General features: G+C 44.3%; 1 protein-coding gene across 1 annotated transcript; it reads right to left on the bottom strand.

Moving 5' to 3' along the window:
- Positions 1-3,356: 3,356 nt before the first annotated feature.
- On the bottom strand, positions 3,357-17,573 carry ANXA9 (annexin A9). Its single transcript, XM_075283153.1, has 12 exons — positions 17,431-17,573; positions 10,026-10,122; positions 7,515-7,606; positions 6,935-7,048; positions 6,304-6,394; positions 5,247-5,326; positions 5,110-5,169; positions 4,905-4,995; positions 4,679-4,774; positions 4,310-4,368; positions 3,870-3,992; positions 3,357-3,557 (listed from the first exon to the last, which is right to left on the bottom strand). The coding sequence occupies exons 1-12, from the start codon at positions 17,476-17,478 to the stop codon at positions 3,495-3,497; spliced, it is 1,014 nt and encodes a 337-aa protein (XP_075139254.1). The 5' UTR covers positions 17,479-17,573; the 3' UTR covers positions 3,357-3,494.
- Positions 17,574-21,700: the final 4,127 nt, after the last annotated feature.

The raw sequence follows: 21,700 nt of genomic DNA, 5'->3' as shown, positions 1-21,700 counted from the left end.
TAATGTTCCCCTTCCAGAAATGGATCATCCAGATGCAGATGAGTTGAAACCGGGACATACATCCCGCTAACCAGGACTGTGGGACATGACCCTGAATCTGGGATTGTCCCACAGAATCCGGGAACGTATGCACCACACACACACACACACACACACACACACACACACACACACAGTACATAATACCACATACACACACACTACACCACACACAGTACAACACACACAACACCATGCACAGTACAACACACACTCTCTCTCCAGTTTAAACTGGGGCAACTACAGGGGGACATTAAACTGGGGCAGCTGGAGAGGGACATTAACCCTTAAGTACTGTCATGGTGTCTATCATACACCACTATCATACAAATATCATTATCACTATTATTATGTAGACATTATGATAGTACTTAAGGGTTAAACTGTGGGGTTAGCTGGTGGGGACATTAAACTGGGGCAAATGGAAGGGGACATTAAACCATTTGGGCAGCTTTGGGGGGGACATTAAACTGGGGGCAACTAGCAGCTGCCCCTAGTTTAATGTCCTCCTCCAGTTGCCCCAGTTTCATGTCTCCCACCAGCTAACCCCACAGTTTAATGTTCCTCTCCAGCTCCCCAAAGACACAATCGCAGCACCCCAAAGACCCCTACTCCCTTAGATATCGGAAGCTCCTCAAAGACCCCTGTCCCCCCTTAGATGCCAGCAACACCCCACAGACCCCTGCCCCCCGTTAGATGCCAGAAGCAGCCCAAAGATCCTGGCCGTTATTTAGATGCTAGCAGAACCCAAAGGACCCTGTATCCCTCGATGCCAACGGCATCCCAGGGACTCCTATCCCACCCTAAACATCAATCTAATCCCCCAGACCCCCAAGAATACAGTCCCATGTAAACCATCACTCCCTCCACTCAGCCTCCTCCAAAATGCAGTCCATGTCCCAAATGTGGAGCCTCCCTCTAAGGGTCCATTCACAGTTTTTGGGTGCTGATTTTGGTGCTGTATCCGCATCAGAATTCAGGCGGAAAATCCATGTTACAGATTTGGGCGCGGAATTGACAAAAACCACGCGGAAAAACTGGTAGCAGTTTTTTCAAGGTCTATACTGTGCTGGAGCAAAAAAAAACTAAAACTAAAAAAGCCTAAAAAAACACTTCAAAAACCATTTCCTAATTCTTTAAGCAGATTTTTTTCCTCGCCAAAAAAATCTGTGTGAATGGACCCTTAGGAATAATAACACTGATTGGGACTATATGAGGTGTCATTTGGTGGGAGACTATCAGAGATAGCGATTTTATCTTCTGTACTTTGGGACTATTCAGTCTGTACCTTCTGTCCCCGTCCCAGAACATTTGTCCCTTGTCAGACGGTTCAAAGGTCCACAGTGTGTACATGTACGTACCTGGGAAGAGGAGCCGCAAGATGTCAGAGGGGAAAATGTTAAATAGGTAGGGCCGACACACGAGGGGATTCCATGTATGAGCACCTATAGATGAGGGGATCCATACCTGATGACAGCCCCAAATATGGCTTGTGAGGGCACAAAAAAGGAGAGGTTTGCATGAAGGGAGCAGCCAAATATGTCAGGCATTTCCAGACTGTTTGGGGGCATCACTATAGGGGGTGAAGTGATAATGGACATTATCAGGCCCTGGACCCACTATTCTAAATGGCACGAGGTAGGGGCCCCAGTACAAATTTTGCATTGGGGTCCAGGAGCTTTAAGGGACACCTCTGCTTAAATGTCTTGACTGGAGCTATGAAGGCTGATAATAAGGGGGCACTGGTAAAAAGGCTGATATTGGGAGGATGGCCTGGGTATGAGGGCTCATACTGGGGGGCACTGGTATAAGGGTTGAAACTGGGAGGATGGCTTAGGTATAAGGGTGATACTGGGGGCCACTGGTATAAGGGCTGATACTGTGAGGGCAGCACTAGAATGAAGGCTGATACTGGGAGGAGGTATGAGGGTTAATACTGGGGGGGGGGGGGGGTGCTGGTATACGGGCTGATACTGAGAGGAGGACCCGGGTATGAGGGCAAATACTTGGGGGACACTGCTATGAGAGCTGATACTCAGAGGACAGCACTGGTATGAAGGCTGATACTGGGAGGAGGGCTCTGGTATAAGGGCTGATTCTGGTGCTCTGGTATGAGGCCTGATAATGGGGGGCACTGGTATGAGGGCTGATAATGGGAGCGCTGGTATGAGGGCTGATACTTGTAGGATGGCACTGGTATGAGGGCTGATATTGTGGGGCACTGGTATGAGGGCTGATACAGGGGAGCACTGGTATGAGGGCTGATACAGGGGAGCACTGGTATGAGGGCTGATATTGGAGGGCACTGGTATGAGGGCTGATACAGGGGAGCACTGGTATGAGGGCTGATATTGGGGGGCACTGGTATGAGGGCTGATACTTGTAGGATGGCACTGGTATGAGGGCTGATATTGGGGGACACTGGTATGAGGGCTGATATTTGTAGGATGGCGCTGGTATGAGGGCTGATATTAGGGGGCACTGGTATGAGGGATGATATTGGGGGGCACTGGTATGAGGGCGAATATTGGGGGGCACTGGTATGAGGGCTGATATTGGGGGACACTGGTATGAGGGCTGATATTGGGGGGCACTGGTATGAGGGCTGATATTAGGGGCACTGGTATGAGGGATGATATTGGGGGGCACTGGTATGAGGGCCGATATTGGGGGGCACTGGTATGAGGGCTGATATTAGGGGGCACTGGGATGAGGGCTGATATTGGGGGGGCACTGGTATGAGGGCTGATACTTGTAGTATGGCGCTGGTATGAGGGCTGATATTGGGGGACACTGGTATAAGGGCTGATACAGGGGAGCACTGGTATGAGGGCTGATATTGGGGGGGCACTGGTATGAGGGCTGATACTTGTAGTATGGCGCTGGTATGAGGGCTGATATTGGAGGGGCACTGGTATGAGGGCTGATATTGGGGGGCACTGGTATGAGGGCTGATATTGGGAGACACTGGTATGAGGGCTGATATTGGGGGGCACTGGTATGAGGGCTGATACTTGTAGGATGGCGCTGGTATGAGGCCTGATATCGGGGGGCACTGGTATGAGGGATGATATTAGTGGACACTGGTATGAGGGCTGATACAGGGGGGGGGGGCGCTGCAATGAAGGATGATACTGGGGAGGTGCAGTGCAGAAGGTCAAACCCATAAATATACTGCTTAAGGAATTTTAACACTTGCAGCCATATTGCATCTATTATGGGGAATTATTTGCTAACCGCACTTCCAATTCCCACAATATATAAAGCAGAAGCACCAGATTTATGAAATGTACTTTTAATGAGACTGTTAATAAATGCGGGTACAATGTCGGGTCACAGGTCGCTCTGCCATACGGGTACAGCCAGGGCAGATACACATGACGGCCACATTGGCTTCTAATGTCCATGTTGGTTCACATAGTCCATATATTCATGAAATGCTGTAACATCAGTGTCTATATATCTTCTGCCCGGCACAACAGCAGCAGCGCAGAGCGATAATTCCCCTTGGTATCACTCTGAAAGAGAAATGTATTATATTACTACACTGTATAGACACGTCTTAGAGGGAATATATCCTCACATCTTATAAAGTAGGTATCTCATGACGCTCTTCTTACTGGTCAAAATGATAGGTCTGTCAATATTAAAATTATGTATATATTAAATCTATCCTAATCCCGATCCTACAATATAAATCTGCCACTTGCAGTACCACTTTTCACCACTGATTAACAGAAAATTGGCCCTACATAGATTACAGTGCAACAGCGCCCCCGCCTGCTCTGATCTTTGAAATAACCCCGAAAAAGGGGCACAATAGACATTACCTGAATGGCTGAATAGAGGGATTTTCCATATTTCCTTCTGTAGGCCACACGGATGCTCAGGAGATCAATCTCACTCCGAGAAATGAGGATACGTATCAGAGTACTGTCACTGGTTCCCAGGCCCTATGGGAGGAGACATTGTATAGACATTATTGATGTCCAGTGTCCATTAATGATCCAGTATTGTCTTCTATATAAGCTGTTCTATAGCTGTAAGGCCACAGCCAGAAATCATAGAGAAAGTCTGCCAGTCCTGCTCCCCCCTTCCTCCCAAAAGTAGGGACTGTGCCTCCAAAAGATGGATACTTGGGTAGTAATGGTAGCTATGGATAGGTGATGTCCAGAAGAGGTCAAAGGGGATAGGGATGTGTGGACCCCAAACCAACACATGTAATAGACCGGTCTGAGGTTGTACAGGGCATAATAAAAAAAGTTATTACCTTCATCGCATTGTATAGTCTGTCTGCAAAGTAGAGTGGAGTGTCCTTAATCACGGCCACTAGGGGGAGCAATCAAACGAGATGTTATTTAAAGGAGTTCTATGTATTTTATTGCCTCTCTTTGTTGGAAGCTGATCATATGTTTTTCATACAAACTCCTTGCAGATGTTGTCCTTGGCAGGATTCAAACCCAGGACTCCAGTGCTGCAAGACAGTAGTGCTAACCACTGAGCCCCCATGTTCCCCAAACGACATAACATTGCACTAGCCGGGACTTGAACCCGGGTCGCAAGAATGGGAATCTTGCTTGATACCCCTGAACTACTAGCGCCCTTTTTTACATGTTTCTGGGAGCAGACAGGCACTTACCTAAAGTTAGAAGACCTTTCTGTAAGTCGCCTTTAAAGTACTTCTTTATCCAGTCTTCTATATCCACTGATGTTGATTTCTTGAAGTGATCGAATACTACGGTGAGATAGGAGGGAAGGAGCAGACATTTGAGACAAGGGGGGTCCAAACATCTTACTGAATGGGGGGCTTGTATTCCCAGTACAACAATATGGCTCCCCAAAATAATCAGATTTAGGTAAATTACCTCTCCTAAGATGTCCATGGCTCCGTCCTGTCAGAATTGTGATCCACTGAGTGCTGTTGGCCGTATTCTTAGTTCCCAGATCACTCAGAATCTGTTAAAATTAAAGGGGCATTCTCCTTTAAAAATAAAAAAGTTTGACTATGTACAGTTCTACCCATGTCTATCACTAGGTGGAGCAGTGCACCCATATAAATCTGCATACAACCTTTGACTCCTGTTCAATGAGGCCGTAGTCAATTATCCCAGAATCCCTTTCTCTCTTGCCCTGGAATTGAAGACATGAATACGTATTATCATGGTGGACTACAAGTACATGAATGCCTGTCCTGTCTGCCTTGTTACCTTGGCCAGTGCTAGGAGAAGACCTGTGTACGGCTCGCTGGTATCTGATGTGATGTTCTTCTCCAGTTCAGCTTTGTATTCTGTTTTGGAGACAAAACAAGAGATTTTGGACTCTTGGATTTTGGAAGAGGGGTGTAGGTGTCATGACAGCAATACATGTAGGTGCTCCTTCGACCCATGCTCTCAAGTCCTCATGCATTAACATTGCAATGATAGCTTCCATGTTTTGCACCATTTACATGTGATTCACCTTTGAAGTGAATTTATTGTCATAAAATGGCAAATGGACTATCTCAGTTATCAGTTCTATTATCAGCTTTACTGTGTAGACTGGGATGGGAGAGCAGAGTCGTCTCATCATCAATGACAGCTCTATTGTATTGCTACAGACCTAGAAAAAGCAAGAGGTAACACTATACATATAGATAAGGTCCTATATGCAGACCCCTGGCCTTTGAGGAAGGGGGCTGTACTCCTGTCACTTCCTGTATACTGTAATAGTTTATGTCATATCTCTATCAATCAATTCCCATTCTTCACAGCGGCCGTAAATCTTGTGTATCATGCTGCAGGAAGGACGTATGCACTCAAATATAGCCGTCCTAGTATATAAGAACAAATAAAATGTACAGAGGACCTTTCACCACTTTTACATTGTTTAGTAGACATCCCTCCACTGATTCCAGCACGGTTGGAATTTTTTCTCTAGTCCCACCATTCCTGAGCAATCAGTGCAGATAGTTTTGGTTCTTAATCTGGTAACTTAACTCTAATGACAAGTGTTTGGTCTAATGACCACCCACTTGACATTAGAGAATCTTGTTAGGATCCAGAACAAACTGCACTGATTGCTCAGGAATGGTGGGGGCTAGAGAAGAAATTCCATCTGCGCTGGAGTCAGTAGAGAAGCATCTATTAAAGGATGTAGAGAGCTCAAGTTGATGGAGGTGGTGAAAGGTCCTTGTTAACAAAAACAATGAATAAGTATAAAATATATCTTCTACAAAACTACATTCCCTTTAAGGGCATCTTTAAGACCCTCATGGTCTCCACTCACCTTTCCTGTAACATGTCTGAATTTCTCTGAGCTGATCATTGGATCTGGTGGACAGTATTTCCGTCAGTGTTTCTTCATCGGTACCTAAGCCCTGCAATAGACAATAGAAATATTGGTTATGGAGACCCATTCCTTTCTTGTGGAGACCACCCAGCGCTTGTACCGTAGAGACATCTGCTTCATCCGTGAAGGTGACAGGACCATTGATAGAGATTATCACTTAGTGTATGTTCATGTAGCTATCAATTCTAACCCATGGATATCAAGGTGAGGTGGGTTCTTGGGAGGAGAAGACATTTGGTGGCATTAAGATGGTCTATCCTCTTGTCTTGTGTATGGCCAGCTTCAGGACGATCGCTTATGTATTATCCAAAGAGTTGACACATCCAGTTGATCCATTTTTGATGAGTCCCGTCAACCATCTAATGCTCCACCAACTGTAGGACCAACTTTGACTTGTGTGGTGCTCCACTGAATTAGACCTTCGTCTTGACCATGAATCGACCATCCCAGTCATTAGTAGTTGTAGGCCAAAAACCATGAAGCCCAATCTAATTTTTTTTTAAGCCCAGCAATTCCCAAGTATCAAAAATTGGTCCCAATTTTATGGTCATTTTATAGAACGTCTCACCTTCATTGCCGATTTTAGTTCCTGGGCGTCATATTCAGCAGGAGTCTTCAGTAACCCAACAATGACCTTCTCCAGGTCTCCCGAGAGACCTTTCTTGATGTCCTCCACCAAGTCCTACAAGGAAGAATAAGTACGTATGTGCTTTCATTTGGGTATGTAAAGCAAACTGAGTCCCCCATGCCCAAGTCAGTCACTTTACCGTTCATCATTCAGGATGGTCCTTAACCCTGACCCCATTGTATAGTGGCCCATGCCCTAGTGTCTGGTATCCATGTCCATCTTCCATATCTGAGTCCACGTTGTCCAGTAGTTTAATGTACTAGTTCTCTTGGTTTGGTACCCCATTCCATGGAAGAGTACCAAATCCTTGTGCCCAAGCCCCTCCTTAGTGGCCACCGGTGTACTGAGCATGGGACAACTGCTTTAATATATTACGGCTCCCAGGTGTCTAGTGGTTTCATAGGTCTATGTTGCACTTGGTTATTAATATTTCTGTTTTTTTAGTACCTGATGCTATTTGTGAAGACTATAAGAGCATTTTCCCCCCACAACTGTACATCCTATATGTAATGTACCGTACCTGCTGACGTTCTGCCTTGTACACCCGAGCCACCTCTTGTCTTTGGTCATTATTGAGACCAGTCACAATGTCCACGATGGTTTGTACGTTACCTGTCAATAAACGTAAAGGTGGTAAGGACGTGGGACAATATGGCTGGCACTGTCATAGAGGGCACTGGGGTCGTCACTGGACACTGTGATGACCATCGGTGTAAAGGACGCTGTGGATGGCATTGGTATATGGGACATTGTGGACATTACTGGAATAAGAGGCACTGTAGACATTGCTAATATACTGTAGATGGCATTGTGAATGTCAGTGGTATATGGAACCCTGGTATAGGGGACACTGTGGACATTACTGGTATAAAGAGTTCTATCACAGTGGTATATGGGATGCTATGGACATTACTGGCATATGGGGCTCTGTGACAATAACTGGTATATAGAACATTGTGGACATTATTGTTATAGGGGACACCGTGACAGTCACTGGTTTATGGGACACTGTGGACATTACTGGTATAGGGGGCAAGGTAAATGTCATTGGTATACGGGATACTATGGACATTATTGGTATAGGGCCGTGATGGCGAACCTATGGCACGGGTGCCAGAGGTGGCACTCAGAGTCCTCTCTTTGGGCAGCCATCAGTGGAGCAAATTGTACTATGTGGCGACCACTGTGCAGCAGATTATACTGTGTGTGGACCACTGTGCAGTAGATTATACTGTGTGGGGGCCACTGTGCAGCAGATTATACTGTGTGGGGGCCACTGTGCAGCAGATTATACTGTGTAGGGACCACTGTGCAGCAGATTATACTGTGTGGGGGCCACTGTGCAGCAGATTATACTGTGTAGGGACCACTGTGCAGCAGATTATACTGTGTGGGGACCACTGTGCAGCAGATTATACTGTGTGAGGACCACTGTGCAGCAGATTATACTGTGTGGGGACCACTGTGCAGCAGATTATACTGTGTGGGGACCACTGTGCAGCAGATTATACTGTGTGGGGGCCACTGTGCAGCAGATTATACTGTGTAGGGACCACTGTGCAGCAGATTATACTGTATGGGGACCACTGTGCAGCAGATTATACTGTGTGAGGACCACTGTGCAGCAGATTATACTGTGTGGGGACCACTGTGCAGCAGATTATACTGTGTGGGAACCACTGTGCAGCAGATTATACTGTGTGGGGGCCACTGTGCAGCAGATTATACTATGTGGGGACCACTGTGCAGCAGATTATACTGTGTGGATGTCACTGTGGAGCAGATTATACTGTGTGGGGACCACTGTGCAGCAGATTATACTGTGTGGGGACCACTGTGCAGCAGATTATACTGTGTGGGGACCACTGTGCAGCAGATTATACTATGTGGGGGCCACTGTGCAGCAGATTATACTATGTGGGGACCACTGTCACTGTACAGCAGATTATACTGTGTGGATGTCACTGTGGAGCAGATTATACTGTGTGGGGATCACTGTGCAGCAGATTATACTGTGTGGGGACCACTGTGCAGCAGATTATACTGTGTGGGGACCACTGTGCAGCAGATTATACTGTGTGGGGACCACTGTGCAGCAGATTATACTATGTGGGGGCCACTGTGCAGCAGATTATACTATGTGGGGACCACTGTGCAGCAGATTATACTGTGTGGATGTCACTGTGGAGCAGATTATACTGTGTGGGGATCACTGTGCAGCAGATTATACTGTGTGGGGACCACTGTGCAGCAGATTATACTATGTGGCGACCACTGTGCAGCAAATTGTACTGTGTGGGGACCACTGTGCAGCAAATTATACTGTGTGGCGAACCACTGTGCAGCAAATTGTACTGTGTGGCGACCACTGTGCAGCAAATTGTACTGTGTGGGGATCACTGTGAAGCAGTTTGGACTGTGTGAGAGTCAAAGTGGAGCAGAAAGCTCTATAAAGCCCCATTCGTTTGACCATATTTTGCAGGTCTGTAATTGTGTGCAATTGTGGATCCGTACATCATTAAGGTTAAATTGCAGTTTTGGCACTTTGTGATAAATTAGTGGGTTTTGGGTTGCAGTTTGGGCACTCGGTCTCTAAAAGGTTCGCCATCACTGGTATAGGGGCTCTGTGACAGTCACTGGTTTATAGTATACTGAGGACATTACTGGTATAGGGGGCTCTGTGACAGTCACTGGTTTATGGGATACTGAGGACATTACTGGTATAGGGGGCTCTGTGACAGTCACTGTTGATGATCACAGCTATGGGGGGAGGGCATTGTGGCCATCACTGATATAAAGAGCACTGTCACAGTCACTGATATAGAGGTTATTTTGACCATCACTAGGGCCACCAAGGGTATCACTCAGACTTTGGCTGGCAATGCTATAGGGATGGTGGTAATCTGGAGCAATGTGCCGCTGCTCACCAGGCACGTCAGTGTAGCTCCCCTTCCCTGACTCCCCTGGTTTGGTGGTATGGTATATGTATGGTTCCTGAGCGCAGACTAATGGAGAATAACCCTTTAAGTACCTTTGTTGACCAATGTTTCATTAATCTTGTCCACATCACCTTCCGGCTCAAAATTCTTAAGAGGTTTGATGGTGCCTAGGGTGCCCCAAGCCGAAACCTAGCGAAAATATCAGAAATGAGTTCAGGTCAAATAACTCCCTATTTTATTTGCTTCTTAAAGGGAAGGTTCACTTTTATGGTGACCATACAGCTATGAGTAAAGTTGACCAAATCTGGCGATCCATTTGACCCACCGGGGCGCAGGACAAGAAGAGTTGTCACGGGGACATGAAGGACATGTACGTATCACTGTCTATTGGAATTGCTCCAAGGCAGTCGTATAAATATAGAAGAATGACTAGCACATGGAGTCTGATGGGAACAATGCACAGGAAGCGCTTCACTCCAGGCCGCGGACACACAATGAGGTCTATGTTGATAAAATAGCGCACAAATCGCCAAGTGTACGGTGAATTATAAGGACGCTCTTGTTTCCTGCTGCCACAATAATAGCAGCCAATTGTCCCCGTCCCTCTCATGGCGGCTATGGCAGCTTTGTGTCGGATAATAACAATATTTATGTGGATGAAATAATAAGGAGAGGCGGCAGGTGCTGAACGCGAGGCTCCACCGGGGGGCACTGTGAATAATATATTAGGGGATTACATAAGTGACAGCCAGCGTCCCATAAAACTCATATACTGTGCTGCTATAGTATTGATGAGAAAGACCATTATGGGAAGCTGAGATACGAGGAGCTGTTTGTGGGGTCCTGCACAGCTGTCCGTATACTGCCTGTGACCTCCAGGGAATATCCAGATCGCCAGTCATTTCCTTTATTTGACTAATAAAACAATGGCTCTGTTGGATGAAATAAAATAATCCATTCCAAGTACTCCACCCTGTAGCCATACTGATTGTGTAGTCAGGGAAAGAGAAGTTCTTCTGAGCCGTATACGAGATCGCCGGCTGCAAGAGGCAAAGTGGCCAGGTGATCTATACTGCCCTATAGAGAGCAGGATATAAGGGGGAGAGAAGCTGAGCTCTGGCGTTTATAGGTTTATATGATGTTATGTATGACACAGCTCAGCTTCTCTCCTCTATCCTATAACCCTATATATCACAGAGCTCAGCTTCTCTCTTGTATCATATATCCCTATATATCACAGAGCTCAGCTTCTCTCCTCCATTATATAACCCTATATATCACAGAGCTCAGCTTCTCTCCTCTATTATATACCCCTATATATCACACAGCTCAGCTTCTCTCCTCTATCATATAACCCTATATATCACAGAGCTCAGCTTCTCTCCTCTATGGTATAACCCTATATATTACAGAGCTCAGCTTCTCTCCTCTATCATATAACCCTATATATCACAGAGCTCAGCTTCTCTCCTCTATCATATAACCCTATATCTCACAGAGCTCAGCTTCTCTCCTCTATCATATAATCCTATATATCACAGAGCTCAGCTTCTCTCCTCTATCATATAACCCTATATCTCACAGAGCTCAGCTTCTCTCCATCTATCATATAATCCTATATATCACAGAGCTCAGCTTCTCTCCATTATCCAATAACCCTATATATCACAGAGCTCAGCTTCTCTCCTCTATCATATAACCCTATATATCACAGAGCTCAGCTTCTCTCCTCTATCATATAACCCTATATATCACAGAGCTCAGCTTCTCTCCTCTATCCTATAACCCTATATATCACAGAGCTCAGCTTCTCTCCTCTATCATATAACCCTATATCTCACAGAGCTCAGCTTCTCTCCATCTATCATATAATCCTATATATCACAGAGCTCAGCTTCTCTCCTCTATCCTATAACCCTATATATCACAGAGCTCAGCTTCTCTCCTCTGTCCTATAATCCTATATATCACACAGCTCAGCTTCTCTCCTCTATCATATCTCTCTATATTATAAAAATGAATTCTTGTCTGTCTGTCCGTCTGTCTGTCTGTCTCTCTGTCTGTCTCTCTGTCTGTCTGTTCTCTAATGCGAACCAAACGACTGGACCGATATTCACCAAATTTGGTACAGAGATACTTCAGATATCTGGGAAGGTTTAAGACGAGACTCCAACTCGCTTGGATGTACCGTTGCTGAGATACAGCATTCCTAACACAATGCCCCCCCCCCTTAGCCCTTACAAACCTGCAAGTCTTTCACTCATATTCCAACTGCAATACACACGGTCACTCCACATGCACAATACAACATTGAAATCCAAACTGAGATACACGCATCAGAGGATTAGATACACAGATCAGCACACAGTATGACACGCCAGAGGATTAGATACACGGGTCTGCACACAGTCCCACACACCAGAGGATTAAATTCGTGTTTCTGCACAAAGTTGCACACACTGAAGGATTAGATACATGCGTCTGCACACGGTTCCACATGCTGAAGGATTAGATACACGCGTCTGCACACAGTACCACACACGGGGGGATTGGATACATGCATCTGCACACAGTACCACATGCCAAAGGATTGGATACACGCATCTGCAGGTAGTTCCACACACCAGAGCATAAGATATGCACGTCTGCACACAGTACCACATGCCGTAGGATTAGATACGCGCGTCTGCACACAGTTGTACACGCCATAGGATTAGATACACGCGTCTGCACACTGTACCACATGTCGTAGAATTAGATACGTGCCTCTTCGCACAATACCACACAGGGGAGGATTAGATACGTGTGTCTGCACACAGTACCACACTTTGGAGGATTAGATATTTGCATCTGAGCACAGTACCACAAGCCAGAGAATAAGATACGCGTCTCAGCACACAGTACCACATGGGGGAGAATTAGATACGCATGTCTGCACACAGTTCCACACGCCAGAGGATTAGATACGCGCGTCTTCACACAGTTGTACACGCCATAGGATTAGATACACGTGTCTGCACACAGTACCACATGCCGTAGGATTAGATATGCGCGTCTACACACAGTTCCACATGCCGTAGGATTAGATACGCGGCTCTTCACACAATACCACACAGGGGAGGATTAGATACGTGCGTCTGAACACCGTACCACACTTTGGAGGATTAGATACATGCCTCTGCACACAGTACCACATGCCAGAGAATTAGATACATGTCTCAGCACACAGTACCACACGGGGGAGGATTAGATACGCACATCTGCACACAGTACCACACGCTAGAGGATTAGATACGCACGTCTGCATACAGTACCACACGCTAGAGGATTAGATACGCACGTCTGCACACAGTACCACATGCCGTAAGATTAGATATGCACGTCTGCACACAGTTTCACTTACCGGAGGATTAGATACGCGCCTCTTCACACAATACCACACGGGGGAGGATTAGATACACACATCTGCACACAGTACCACACGCCGGAGGATTAGATACTTGAATCTAAACACAGTACCACACCAACAAGGATTAGATACTTGAGTCTAAACACAGTACTACACAGGGAAGGATTAGATACAGCTTTACTCCAGGTATCCATAACAACTGATCACAGGTTTTTCACTGATATCCAAAATGAGATACACATAATCACATGACGCTTATGAACATACACACAAATAACATACAAAATACACCAGTGCAAAATTGGACAATTCTTATGGGGCCACTACACAAACATAAAATGTAATATACCGGTGCGAAGCCGGGTCCTCCCTCTAGTAACCTATATATCACAGAGCTCAGCTTCTCTCTTCTATCAAATAACCCTATATATCACAGAGCTCAGCTTCTCTCCTCTATCATATAACCCTATATATCACAGAGCTCAGCTTCTCTCCTCTATCCTATAACCCTATATATCACAGAGCTCAGCTTCTCTCCTCTATCCTATAACCCTATATATCACAGAGCTCAGCTTCTCTCCTCCATCCTATAACCCTATATATCACAGAGCTCAGCTTCTCTCCTCTATCATATAACCCTATGTATCACAGAGCTCAGCTTCTCTCCTCCATCCTATAACCCTATATATCACAGAGCTCAGCTTCTCTCCTCTATCATATAACCCTATATATCATAGAGCTCAGCTTCTCTCCTCTATCCTATAACCCTATATATCACGGAGCTCAGTATACATACTGTATATGAGAAAACAAGACACAAAGCAACCACGCATATAAAAGTAAATGCGTATATCTCCTATACCTATTATAGGCCCTACAGCAACATGTCCTTACCGAACAACCAAGAGCAACAAATAGCAGACAAGGTAAGTATGACATCTGGTATATAAATACTATAACACCAATACACATGGTATAATGTTAAAACTTCACAAATTTTTATTAAATCACAATATACAAAGTACAAGAAAGATTTGGACACTGTTGAGGACAAGGAGTACATACTGTATATATCAAATCTCACCTTCTCTTCCTATATCATAATCGGCTGTCAAATAGGGTAGCAGAAATCACCTGGTAAGTTTTCTCTAGATTGTCTGTGACTATAATAAGAGTTACTCAGGGCTGCACCTGCCATGACCTGACCTGAGGTTGTCACCTAAAGTGATGTCTCCTAGCAGATAATGGGGCGCGGTATTTTTCAAATACAGTCAGGGGCATTTTCTTTTAAATTGGCTTCTACCTAGTGAATTATTAAGAAACAGATATTGGGCGATATTTTACTCACCCATCCCCACTCCTGTCCATGTCCGCTTCCTCTTCAGCCTTCAGGGGCGCTGCATGTTAAGTCCCAATGCATCAAGACATATTGTGCAGTGCACCCTGTAGGCTATAGAGGAAGTGGACCTGGACAGGAGTGCGGATGAGTGAGTCCAATATTGACCAATATCTGCCGGAATAATCCAATAAGTAGCAACTTAACATGTCCCTATGTGGGGGGCCAAAAAAAGGGTGCAATATACTGTGGCAGCCAAAAATTGGGAGAAAAAAGGGGGCAAAATTATTCATGAGGGTAAAAAAGGGGCAATATTATGTGTGAGTGCTAAAAGGAGGACACTATACTGTGTGGAAGTCGGTAAAGGGGAAATATACTTTGGGTCAATGAAGTGGGTGATATACTATATGGAGCCAGTAGAGGGGGTAATATACTATGGGGCCTATAAAGGGGCCAATATACTGTATGGGGGCTAGTAAAAGGGGTCATATATCTCTCTTGACGCTTCAGACTAAACTCACATAGAGGCAAGCAGTAATTTCTGCTATTTTGACCCCGGTACCCTGCCAGTGCTGCCCCAAAAACTGAGTCTAGAGCTACACGGGGACCAAAGATTGCCAGGTCTGAGACCCCTTACTAATGATAGTGAGTAAAAAATATGCAAATCTATTAATCTTAACATCATGCATGACTCAGTTAATAAGCCTACTATCATGATGTGGATTTAATTGCCAAATTAGTATTTCTATTCCAAAAGGAACAGATTCCCAGCTATGGAAAGTGCTGTTTCGGTCTTTTGGACCTCCTCAGCATAGCGCAGGGATACTGATTTGGCAGAGTGAGAGACTAATGATAGTGAATGGAGTCACACTGTGACCTCAAGGGTTTTTATAGCCTATGGTGGACACTTATTATGGGAAGCTAAACCTCAGATTTGGTTGGGGAACCTTTCTATAGTTCGCCTCAGGCAGGTCAGCGGTTAGATTCCCCCTTGGTTACTGACATCTACAAAACTGAGACAGAACAAGTGAAACAAGACCGACAAGAAACAGAAAAATACTCCGTTGACAGACAGCGGTCAAGTGAATTTAGCTGCAGATTGAGGAATATTTGAACCCCTGCCCAACGCATTTTTCAATTTTCTATTTCCGTTTTTGACTCCTCGCCTACCAAACCCCAGAACTTTTTTATTTTTCTGGGCTTAATGTTTGCGCGACAAATTGTACTTCGTAATGGTACCATTTAATATTCCGTACGGTGTCCTGGGAAGCTGTAAAAAATTCTGAATGGGGTAAAATTGGAGAAAAACTGCGTTGGTGTGATTTTCTTATAGGCTTTGTACTTACAGCATTCACTCTGCGGCCTTAATGACTTGTCATCTATATTCTATGGTGTTATAGGATTCCAGTGATGCCGAATTTCTGTAGTTTAATTTACATTTTAACCCCTTAAAAAATCCATAAAAATGTTTGTATTGGAGTCACCATATGGGATTTTTTTTTTTCAACTCAAATTTTTTTGTATTGATTTTCAAGATATATAAAGAGTTAGGATAAACAGAAACATGTAATGTAATAAGAATGAATATAAGAATACAAACAATGGGAATCGGAAGCCACCGGGGTAAAAAAATCCAAAATGGTGGCAACGATCAATATGGGAAAAATAAACAACTGGCCATGACCCCTTAGGAAATTTAGGCGACACAAGTGTGGTCTCTCTCCATTGTAATGAATGGGAGCTATAGAAACTATAGAGCGTATTCACGCAGGGTTAATGTTTTAGGACAGACCATGTCACAGTCGGAGCAGGAGTCGAAATGGAACTGGGACCGATATTGGGTTGGGGTTGGAAAAAGTTACCGACTCCTACTCTAGACTGAAAATAATAATTTTTTTTTTTATTATGTTACACAATTTTTAACGTTATCTAATTAACCTTTACTGTTTATGATTGACCGTGACTGGAGTCAGAGTCGGAGCAGGAGTTAAAGTCAGAGTCGGTTGTTTGGCCTACCAACTCAAAAGCCCTGGTTGCTATATTTGTGAGATCCCCGCCCCAAGCCCCAAGATGCAAGCGTAGAATTTTTTGCAACATATCTCAGATACAAGGCAGATATTACCTGGTACATTCATCCTATCAATACCCAACTCAAACACCACCACCACTGCACCATCAAAGTGTGGCACATTCGAAGGCCAACAGTATGGATGACTACCTGGCCGCACCCAGTTGATGGACCCTTGATCATTTTTGGACCCACCTGCTTTACCAAATACTAAAGATAGCTGCAAAATGGTGAATGTTCATCAAACCAACCACCGGCTCCATTGCCCCTATTATTGAATTCAATACTGTACAGTCCCTAACCCCAAGTTCATAGAAGCAAGGGAACTATGACGAAATCCAATTCCACTTTACCTGTAGAGTTTGGCAGGGCTGCAAAGGGGTGTACAAAGGGGACCTGGTGTCAAAATACCTTCCACCAATTGGCAATAACAGACTTGTCCAGTTTCTCTGGTACATCCACTGAGGGGTAAGAGAGCCTTGGAAAATCGAGAGAGTTCTTGTGATGCACACCCTCAACTGGACAACCCAACACCCCTCTACAGAACTGGGCAGGTGCCAAAATCCTTCTCCAACAAGTGCAAGGTTCAGAATTGGAAATTTGGTGGAGACGCCAGGTTCCTTCACCCTCCATGACCCGTAGAGTATCTCTAAGGCAGGTGCTCTTATAAAGGAGAAGACTCACCTTATCTACCAAGTGTAGAGAGCTCAAGATTTCTTGAGTGGACATCATTGCTCCTCAAGGGTCTATCTGAAATAGGTAGAATTTGTTGGTGAAGTTACTCTAGATTCCTGGTGGTTTTCGAGCAGAAGCTCGCAGCCGTTCTGGATCTGACTTTTTATTGACAGTGAATAACTGGTTTTGGCTGTTCTTAAGCAAGCACGGAGCCTGTCCCATGGCAAGGAGCGAGGGGAGTGGACAACACTTTGCTCTCGAATGGAAAAATGTCAAAGAATGTGGAAGTAACTGAGCAGCTCGTTGGCGGGCCGTGTCCAGGATGACACACATACCTTTGCATAGCGTGACCCCCCTCCCACCTGTATTATACAAATTTGTTCTTTAGCTTCTTCCTGCTGAACCACATTACATTCTCCTAGGGGTAAATATAGGCCAGGTGAATGAAAAGTCCTCTACGTCTTGGTATACAGATGACCTCATCAGACCCCCATGTGTCACTGGTTGCTCATTTACCAGGGTGAAGGAGGAATTTGGCAAGGAATGCGGTTATTGATCACATGACCGTCTCTGACTATTACTGACATGGTAGACAATTCCCATAGATGACATAGGAAAGGTCTTCTGCTCCATGGGAACCGCTTGGGTATCACCGTCTAGGTGGTCACCAGGACCCACTTTATATATTTCTCTATGGCGTGTGGTTAAGGAGTCCTTGAAGCGAACAGAGAAAAGGGCCAGGAGTGAAGGGCGCCGATTTGGGATGACATCTGAGGTGGATTATAAAATATGAGACCACATGGGGGCGCTCTCCTTCTGTCAGATGGACCTGATGAGAGAAACACTTTCCCACCCTGCCCTCGTGCTTAAGTATTTAGCTGAAGGGTCTTTATTTAAGGTGTTTAAGTTTTGATTTTATTTCCCAGTTGTCACAGTTTGGCGGTTTTCCCATGCCTTAGTTCAGAGGATATGGAGGTCTATAGGCCAGAAGACTCACCGCGGGTCGGCATTCTGGCCAAAGGTGAGAATTGAAGAACGAGACATGAGCATGGAAATAGTTATAAGGTTATTTGTTATGTTACGTTTGCTAATGTGTCTAAATAAAGCTGTGGCCAACCCTATTTAAACTATCAGACGGTTGTATGAGTCTTTTATTCGATATTGGGGTAACAGCGGAGTTGCTACAATTGGATGGAGTAAGGGGAAGTCCCTGCAGTCACAGGTACATGGTCAGTGACCTTTATGTGTATGTTATTCTGGTACTGACATTATGGAGTACATTATCCCTGTACTGTGACATCACTGTGTGTATTATCCTGTACTGTGACATCACTGTGTGTATTATCTCTGTACTGTGACATCACTGTGTTATTATCTCTGTACTGTGACATCACTGTGTGTATTATCCCTGTACTGTGACATCACTGTGTGTATTATCCCTGTACTGTGACATCACTGTGTGTATTATCCTGTACTGTAACATCACTGTGTGTATTATCTCTGTACTGTGACATCACTGTGTTATTATCTCTGTACTGTGACATCACTGTGTGTATTATCCCTGTACTGTGACATCACTGTGTGTATTATCTCTGTACTGTGACATCACTGTGTGTATTATCCCTGTACTGTGACATCACTGTGTGTATTATCCTGTACTGTGACATCACTGTTTGTATTATTTCTGTACTGTGACATCACTGTGTGTATTATCTCTGTACTGTGACATCACTGTGTGTATTATCTCTGTACTGTGACATCACTGTGTGTATTATCTCTGTACTGTGACATCACTGTGTTATTATCTCTGTACTGTGACATCACTGTGTGTATTATCCCTGTACTGTGACATCACTGTGTGTATTATCCCTGTACTGTGACATCACTGTGTGTATTATCCCTGTACTGTGACATCACTGTGTGTATTATCTCTGTACTGTGACATCACTGTGTGTATTATCCCTGTACTGTGACATCACTGTGTGTATTATCCTGTACTGTGACATCACTGTGTGTATTATCTCTGTACTGTGACATCACTGTGTGCATTATCTCTGTACTGTGACATCACTGTGTGTATTATCCCTGTACTGTGACATCACTGTGTGTATTATCTCTGTACTGTGACATCACTGTGTGTATTATCCCTGTACTGTGACATCACTGTGTGTATTATCTCTGTACTGTGACATCACTGTGTGTATTATCCCTGTACTGTGACATCACTGTGTGTATTATCTCTGTACTGTGACATCACTGTGTGTATTATCCCTATACTGTGACATCACTGTGTGTATTATCTCTGTACTGTGACATCACTGTGTGTATTATCTCTGTACTGTGACATCACTGTGTGTATTATCTCTGTACTGTGACATCACTGTGTGTATTATCTCTGTACTGTGACATCACTGTGTGTATTATCTCTGTACTGTGACATCACTGTGTGTATTATCTCTGTACTGTGACATCACTGTGTGTATTATCTCTGTACTGTGACATCACTGTGTGTATTATCTCTGTACTGTGACATCACTGTGTGTATTATCTCTGTACTGTGACATCACTGTGTGTATTATCCTGTACTGTGACATCACTGTGTGTATTATCTCTGTACTGTGACATCACTGTGTGTATTATCCCTGTACTGTGACATCACTGTGTGTATTATCCTGTACTGTGACATCACTGTGTGTATTATCCCTGTACTGTGACATCACTGTGTGTATTATCCCTGTACTGTGACATCACTGTGTGTATTATCTCTGTACTGTGACATCACTGTGTGTATTATCTCTGTACTGTGACATCACTGTGTGTATTATCCTGTACTGTGACATCACTGTGTGTATTATCCTGTACTGTGACATCACTGTGTGTATTATCTCTGTACTGTGACATCACTGTGTGTATTATCTCTGTACTGTGACATCACTGTGTGTATTATCCTGTACTGTGACATCACTGTGTGTATTATCCCTGTACTGTGACATCACTGTGTGTATTATCTCTGTACTGTGACATCACTGTGTGTATTATCTCTGTACTGTGACATCACTGTGTGTATTATCTCTGTACTGTGACATCACTGTGTGTATTATCTCTGTACTGTGACATCACTGTGTGTATTATCTCTGTACTGTGACATCACTGTGTGTATTATCCTGTACTGTGACATCACTGTGTGTATTATCTCTGTACTGTGACATCACTGTGTGTATTATCTCTGTACTGTGACATCACTGTGTGTATTATCTCTGTACTGTGACATCACTGTGTGTATTATCTCTGTACTGTGACATCACTGTGTGTATTATCTCTGTACTGTGACATCACTGTGTGTATTATCTCTGTACTGTGACATCACTGTGTTATTATCTCTGTACTGTGACATCACTGTGTGTATTATCCCTGTACTGTGACATCACTGTGTGTATTATCTCTGTACTGTGACATCACTGTGTGTATTATCCCTGTACTGTGACATCACTGTGTGTATTATCCTGTACTGTGACATCACTGTGTGTATTATCTCTGTACTGTGACATCACTGTGTTATTATCTCTGTACTGTGACATCACTGTGTGTATTATCCCTGTACTGTGACATCACTGTGTGTATTATCCCTGTACTGTGACATCACTGTGTGTATTATCCCTGTACTGTGACATCACTGTGTGTATTATCTCTGTACTGTGACATCACTGTGTGTATTATCCCTCTACTGTGACATCACTGTGTGTATTATCTCTGTACTGTGACATCACTGTGTGTATTATCCCTGTACTGTGACATCACTGTGTGTATTATCTCTGTACTGTGACATCACTGTGTGTATTATCCCTATACTGTGACATCACTGTGTGTATTATCTCTGTACTGTGACATCACTGTGTGTATTATCTCTGTACTGTGACATCACTGTGTGTATTATCTCTGTACTGTGACATCACTGTGTGTATTATCTCTGTACTGTGACATCACTGTGTGTATTATCTCTGTACTGTGACATCACTGTGTGTATTATCTCTGTACTGTGACATCACTGTGTGTATTATCTCTGTACTGTGACATCACTGTGTGTATTATCTCTGTACTGTGACATCACTGTGTGTATTATCTCTGTACTGTGACATCACTGTGTGTATTATCCTGTACTGTGACATCACTGTGTGTATTATCTCTGTACTGTGACATCACTGTGTGTATTATCCCTGTACTGTGACATCACTGTGTGTATTATCCTGTACTGTGACATCACTGTGTGTATTATCCCTGT

The sequence above is a fragment of the Leptodactylus fuscus genome, chromosome 7 (genome assembly GCF_031893055.1).
Source record: "Leptodactylus fuscus isolate aLepFus1 chromosome 7, aLepFus1.hap2, whole genome shotgun sequence".
NCBI classification, from domain to species: Eukaryota; Metazoa; Chordata; class Amphibia; order Anura; family Leptodactylidae; genus Leptodactylus; species Leptodactylus fuscus.
Note: the sequence above shows the minus strand (reverse complement) of the source record. Positions and strands in the feature narration are given on the sequence as shown.